The sequence below is a fragment of the Crotalus tigris genome, unplaced genomic scaffold (assembly GCF_016545835.1).
Source record: "Crotalus tigris isolate CLP2741 ecotype Arizona unplaced genomic scaffold, ASM1654583v1 scf7180000018504.2861643, whole genome shotgun sequence".
Taxonomy (NCBI): Eukaryota; Metazoa; Chordata; class Lepidosauria; order Squamata; family Viperidae; genus Crotalus; species Crotalus tigris.
In genome coordinates, this window is record NW_024097043.1 from 2,049,243 (window position 1) to 2,056,726 (window position 7,484).

A 7,484-nucleotide genomic window follows, 5' to 3' on the forward strand; every position below is an offset into this window, starting at 1 on the left:
ACAACCTTTGCAAAATCCCCATGATCATGTAATCAAAATCCGAACGGTTGGCAACTAGTTCATGCTTAAGATCGTTGCTGCGTCACAAGATCATGTGATCCCCTTTTGCGACCTTCTGACAAGCAAAGTCAATGGGGAAACCAGAATCACTTAACAACCTGTTGTGCAGGCTCTGAGGTGTTGCTTGATAAAAAAAAAGTACAGGAAACCAGAAGTTGCCTTAAAGCTTTACATTTTTATTCCGCTGTACAAAGATGGGCCCCTCTAAAAAAGAGAGAAAGCCCCAAATGACAGAAAACCACTATTTTTATACCTTTTGATTACATAAGCAATCCACCCAGCAAAGCTGACACACATAAGATAAAGACTTCACCCAGTAAGGCTGGCACACTGTAAATAAGAAGGGAGAAAGCAGAAGTAGCTAAAAATGTTCCCTTTTGGGTGTTTCCCTAAGACACCATATGTTCCCGGGTGGATTAGGACATTGCGTGTTTTCCTTGCTATCCTTTCATGACCCTGCATTCATGACTCTGCGAGTACCCAAAGACAGTGAGGCCATCTGCACATATTCACAATTCATACTTCCTATGCTATCCCCAAATCTGAGTCAACGGGGGGGTATTGGTTTTTTTTTAATTCTTTTTGTATTGGTTTTTTTTATGGTTTGTAAGCCACCGAGAGTCACTGAGAGTGAGTGTGTGGCCATATAAATCTTCTAAATAAATAAATGATTCTCTCCCCACAAAAGACAATGGCCTCGAAAAGAAATAGGTTTGGTTTTCACAGTGCATGGGTATTGGCCTACTATATATTCCAGGAAATTAGTCCAAGAAGGAAGCAATCCGATCATGAACAGTAATTCCTTGAGAAGGCTAATACCAGAATGTATTAATACTGTATGGCAGTGGTTCTCAACCTGTGGGTCGGGACCCCATTTGGGGTCGAACGACCATTTCACGGGGGTCGCCAAACAACGCAGTCCGCCATTTTTTTCCCCCTTTTCCTTAGCTGTGCTACTCCCTTTTATTCTATTGGCTTTTGAAAGCCAATAGAATAGACTCTCTTGAATAGAGTCTAATTCTATTGGCTTTCAAAAGCCAATAGGAATTGTCCAGGCTGTCTCTGCCCTGCTGAGCCCGCCAAAAGTCCCATTCTGCAAACGGTGCTGCACCAGTTGAGTAGTCCTCGACTTACGACCAGTTGGGGGTCGCAGCATTAAAAAGGTTGAGAACCACTGCTGTATGAGCACTTACTATACAGTATTTCCTTCGGCCCAGCTTTTACTGAAGATGCCCACTTGAGGGCAGACATACATCAGCAAATGAAAGGAACAGAAGTTCAGCTCCTTTCACTCTGCTGTGGCTTCCTGAAGAATTAACATCCTGAGAACATTACTCCCATTTAATGCCCGATTTCCCTTACATGCCTATGAGGAAAAAAGGCTATAAAGCCCTTTCCATGCTTCCATGTAACAGCCAAACTCACCTTGAGGAATAAGTTAAAAGGATTGCGATCCAAACTATTTTTTTTTTCATTAAACTGAAGTATGGGACAATTTTCATCCAACCTCCAACTTTTCCTTCTTGGGGTGGACTTGAGTCAGATTTCAGGCTAGGATTTGGTACCGAGACTATACTGATTGCACTTGTGGATGATCTTTGTTATGCCAACTGCACTAGCTCAGTAGGAGTCTGCATGCAGTTCAAGAAGCTTGTTGTCACCTTTAATGCCTGACTTGGTATGGAATCACTACTTGCAGGAACTGCTGTTCCTCTTCCTAATAGTTTCTGCCCATCTCACCAAATCAGAGTGGGCATGCTCTGGATCTCATAGGTCAGTGATGGCGAACCTTTTAGAGACCGAGTGCCCAAATTGCAACCCAAAACCCACTTATGCATTTTTGGGTGCCGGGTGGGTGTGGCCCATTGGGTGGGTGTGGCTGCAGTGGTAATAGCAGACTGAGTGGGACTAAAAAGTTCAATCAATCAGTTCCAACTTTGCAAGATCTTTTTTTTTCCGCGAGAAGTTGAAATTGATTGAACTTTTTTTTTTTGTACACAGTAGCGGAGGCCTAAAGCAAAAAGGTTTTATAAAACCCAGCTGAAGGCCTAGGACTGGGGCAACAACGCATGTGCCCACAGAGAGGGCTCTGAGTGCCGCCTCTGGCACCCGTGCCATAGGTTCGCCACCACTGTCATAAGTGATGCAGGGTCACTTGTTTGGACCTAGGAAAAGTGCTTTCTCTACTGCGGTACCTGTATTGTGGAATAGCATCCCCATTGAAATATAGACAGCCCTATCCTGTTGACCTTCCAGATTACCCCAGGCACTGGTGACAGAATTTTAAGGGGTGGGGGAGGCAGGGTTATCTGAGAGATTGATATTGAGTTTTTGGCAGGGGCATTGATTTATATTCCTTTTAATGGTTTGTAAACATGGATTTTTTTAAAAACAACACTTGTTTACTTCTCATAGTTCTTTTGGTAGATGGGCAGCTACTGTATATGAACTTGTTAAATAAATACAAAACAGGTGCCATTCTAAATGCCATTTGGTTTAATCCATTTATTTATTTGGCCACCCATGTTACCACAGGGTAATTCTGGGTGTCTTACAATCTTAAAAAGATAAAAACTATACAAACCTAAGAGACATAAATAATATAAAGATCCAAATACTGAGCCCCAATTAAAAGATGGGGAGGGACGGAATAGAATGGGGGGGGAGGTGGGATCTGTTGTTAATCTATCAACCACCCATGTGAAACCCCTTCACTGGAGCCCCACACCTAGCTGCTTATGGAAGGTCAGAAGGATTGGAGCTTCACTGGGGGAGGAGACAAGATGTTCCAAAGGACAGGCACAATGGCAGAGAAAGCCCTTCTCCTGGAGCCTGCCAGCCAGAACACTCTGGCCGATGAGACCCACAGCATGATTCCTCTGCTAACACTGGTGGAGTGGGCCAATGCCAGTGGGATGAGATGGTCCCTCAAGTAGCCTGAACCCATCCATGCCAGTTTTAAGTTTGGTTCTCATCCCACTTCAAACCAAGGAAATCAGTTATAAACATTTGAAGTTTCTACATCAAAGCTGTTCACAATTGATAAAGATACATGCCATAAAGAATGTATAAAAGGAGATACAGCAATTACGTCCATTGTGACTGGTCTCGTATCAAAGGAGACAGAGGCTCAACTAATAATATTGTATAGAATAAAAGATGGAGTACATTATAAACTCACAAAAGACTCTATTTTGCTACCACTATTAAAGAAAAACTTAAAACCTGATCAAGAGGCAAAGCTATTTTATTTAAATCAAAGAAAACTATCAAAATAATTTGTGTTTTGTCATTTATTTATAGTTATTTGAATTTCAAAACAACTGATACTCAACTAGTGTCCCATGATTCCTCCATTTATCCTAGTATAAAAAGTAAAGGATTATAAATTCAAAATTAACATTTTTAGTGCACCAAAATTTACACAATTACGTGGGAATTTAATGTTTTAACCATAGAAATCAGTGTTCAATGACTGGAATGTGATTTTCCTTAGAAAAATTGCTTTAAATATCACTGCTGTACTGAATTGAATTTTGTTTGCTTGGTCTTAAGTCTCTCATGAACTCTGCCAAGTTGTCATGGAAAACTGGAGTTGTGCAGAATTCAATTGAAAAACTGTGTTCTACAGACAATATAAATCTCTCCCCATCAGTATGGTAAGTTGCACAGAATTCCTCCTTTTGACAAGGGAAAATATACATGAAACAGAGAAGTGATGCAATCAATATGCAATAAAACATGTTTGGTGATGATATCCTGAATTACTTGTTCTTCATTGATCTGGTGGTAATAATTGGGGTTCCTTCCTCATTTCTCTGAGTAATTTAAGAATATTTTCTGCACTTAAAATTATTGCAAGTAAACAAGTAACAGTGATTCCAATGCCTATAAGGCAGGCAGCAATGTTCAGGCATCTGGCTGTCTTTCCATAGGTAGCTGCGCGTTCAGGATCTCCAATAACTTTACGATCCCTTGCCTGAAAAGGATAAAATGAAAACAAAATTAAACCTTAAGGCATATTTATAGCAGTTATAAACCTCAAATTATCTACATATGACTGCTGTGAAAATTAAAGCTATGTTCAGTCAAATACAAAGTTGCTATCCCTCATATCGTTGTTCATATTTTAGCCTTGGGAGGGTTTTTTTAGATTTGGAAACAGGTCTAAAACAGTATTTGTCCATTTTATTTTTGCTTTTTTTATTCCATTTCCATGAGGGCTATATTTTGTTTGGTGTTAATATGTTTATAACTCTGAATTGTATGGATGCAAAGTGTTGAGATTGAGAGTGTAGTGTATTAACACCATCAGTAAACAAACCACTCTTCTGAAGCCAGATGGGATCAAGTTTTTCTCAGAGAATTTGAGAAGACCAGAAACATTTTGGAAGACTTTTCTTCCAAAAGCACAATTCCTTTCCTTTAAAAAGGACCTCATTTCAAAACCAAAATCTAGTGGGAGAATCACCATCTAAACTTCATTAGCAAACAAGTCAAAGCTGGTTACTTCATATTGTTAGAAGTAAAGTCTTCATCCTGGTTCATCCAAGCCGGGAATAAATAAACAAACATGGTGACTACTTTGGGAAGAAGGTTACAGTTTATTGCAGAAAGATGGTTCTTCAGTAAAGTGCAGAGGAGAGAAGAACAGAGCGAGATTGAGCATATGGGCAGTAGGTTTTATACCCCCCCCCTAGCCTTTTGTTTGGAAGTTTCCTGTTCCTGTGGCATGAACCTTGAGGCTGTTTCTGAGTGTTTGTCTAGGCCTTGATATCTGTGGTTTAATTCTATTATCATATCCTGCTTCCCAGGTGATGGGGCTGATTCCTAGAGTTTGGGTGGGGTATGCAGGTCTTCTCTTTTGTCTTCTTGATTGCCCTGGCTCCAACTTTCTGATGGTTTTACATTTGCATTTGTATGGGGCTAGCTCTTGCTTGGGGCAGAGAGATAGATTTGGGGCCAGGTTTGGTTTTAAAAAGTCCTTTTGAGGAAAAATATATTTTTCTGCCCTTTTTAATATTTCCTTCTGGGGGGGCTAACTTCCATCAATATATTCTTGCCTGTGACACACATAAAGTTGGAGCTGGAAAGAGAGATTACTAAAGCAAAAATCTCACAAATAAATGATGGCAAATTTGAACCCCTTATACTTTTCTTCTTATACATCAACAAAAAATACTATAAAAATACTATACTATAAAAAAATACCAGCCCCTAGATCCCTAAATTGTGTCAGCGTTCAGGAGAATTACGGTTTCTTCAATGAGCGGGAAGGATGGCCATCTACAGCCTTAAGCAATCTTTTCCATTGCGTAAATCACGCTTATGCAATTCTGTAGAGAAAAATCCAGCCAGCGGCGCATGGAAGAACGAAATGGAGCCTGGAATTTCCACTTAATTGGGATGTGTTGATAGGCACATAAAAAAAAATCCGCGGACTGCAACGAGGGATGGAGCCAGAAAAGTTTAAGTGAATCCTGAAATACTGAACGAAGCAAGAAAGAGAGGCAAACGTTCCCGAAAGAAATATGATGCCAGGGGAAAAACTTCGATGAAATCGAAACTGCAGAATTTCTACGGGAAAGAAACACCGGCGTCTAACTAACTTCTCGGTCCCTTCCGGGCTCGCTCACTCACCTTGATGGAGAAGACGAGGGCGCTGAAACTGAGACAGCAGAAGCAGTAGCCGCTTAAGAATAAAAGGTTGAACAAAGACCAGAGGAGATAGTCGCGGGGCTGCTCCCCGGCGAGTCTCCTCGAGAGAGGATTGAAGCCAACAGAACTCTCCTCCTGGTTACCGGCGCCGTCGTAGGAGACAGGCTGGAGGTCGAGGCAAATGGCGCCGGACGACATAGCTGCCGAAAACAACAAACTCTGCGGAGGGCCCCAGAATCAGAGCGGGCGGGACTGCGCCGCCAAACTCAAGAAAAGGAGAGGGGGGGGAACGGGCGGGGCTAGTTGAGGGGCGTGGTCTGCAGGAGAAATAAAACCTAGTTAGAAATCAGAAAAATGAAGCCGAGCGACTGAAGCCCTGAGTGGTTTCCCGTTGTCTTTCAGCCAATAGCTTGGGAGCTGCGTGAAAGGGCAGGCCCCACACGTGCTTAAGAGCTGATATTCCCACCCCGCGGCAGCCCAAAAGGGTCTTAGTGGTGCTTGCCTAATATAGAGCTCGAGGCTTCGTCAAGCCAGACACTCCGGTGGGCAAGGGTATGGACAAGCATTGGGGTCCTTGTTTCGTCATGACCAGATTGAGAGAAGATGCGAGTGCTTTCAGTTCATAACAGTCGTGGAGAATCTTTGGGGCTCACGTCAGACGTCCGGAAAATGCCTAACATGACTGCTGGCTTGTCAGTCCCCCTACCCCTCCAAAAGCGAAACAATTATTTAGATAATATTTTTTTAAAAAAGAAAATACAGTCCAATACACACCGTGTGTGGTGTTATATATTACATAAGGAAATTTGACATAATTTTAAAAATGGGACTGAATAAAACAAGCTCAGGATTGTGTAAAATAAGAATAATGAAAAAAAACATTATTAAAAGTTTCATTATTAAAACAGTTTCATGCAGCCTATTAATCACACAGCAGGGAAACTGCAATTATGCAAAAGTATATAAAGTGAAAAAAATAGAGACTTACAATAGAGAAAACTATACGCATACTGATAATTAGACTTAAAATATTGTGCCAAAATTTACCCTACTTTTAACAGTAATTTTGCATTGAATTAAACAAAAAATAGAGAACACAAGACTTTAGTTGCTGAGTTTTAATAAGTATTGAAATTGTACTTTAGCAATTCAAACTGATGGTCAAATTGGCCCTAGTTTCTGTCTCAGTACTCTCTAATAAGCAACTGAGTAAGAAGATTATACAATTTATCAGAATACTTTAGCAAAGAACCAGCAGAAAATAATAACAGGAGTCAGTGGAAACATCAGAAAATGTGTACAAAGATCGATGGTACAATGGAAGACACAGTTGCAGATCAATGGTGAGAGACTGGGAGAGGTTAATATCAATAGAGGAATATTTCAAGGAGATTCATTGTCACCATTACTATTTGTTATTGCACTGTTTCCTCTGTCAACAATACTGAATAACTCAGGACATGGTTATCAAACATCAAAAACATCTACCAGACTATCCCATCTCCTTTACATGGATGATCTGAAGCTGTATGGGAAAACATCATCTGAAATAGAATCGCTGCTCAACACTGTCTGTATATATATAAGGTGACCAATGTTTTTACAATGAAAAGAAGGACACAAATAAATTGAAGAAAAAAATATCGTAAATAAAAGAAACATTTTATTCATTGCAACAATAATACAGAATACACTATAATATGATAAATGCATAATAAAAACATTTGTAACAATAACATTTTATATTGTAATTATGCTTACATGCT

The 7,484-nt window shown here is 40.4% G+C and overlaps 1 protein-coding gene across 1 annotated transcript; it reads right to left on the reverse strand.

The window, feature by feature from the left end:
- Positions 1-3,289: 3,289 nt before the first annotated feature.
- LOC120312471 (dispanin subfamily A member 2b-like) lies at positions 3,290-6,002 on the reverse strand. Its single transcript, XM_039353237.1, has 2 exons — positions 5,701-6,002; positions 3,290-4,039 (listed from the first exon to the last, which is right to left on the reverse strand). The coding sequence occupies exons 1-2, from the start codon at positions 5,914-5,916 to the stop codon at positions 3,836-3,838; spliced, it is 420 nt and encodes a 139-aa protein (XP_039209171.1). The 5' UTR covers positions 5,917-6,002; the 3' UTR covers positions 3,290-3,835.
- Positions 6,003-7,484: the final 1,482 nt, after the last annotated feature.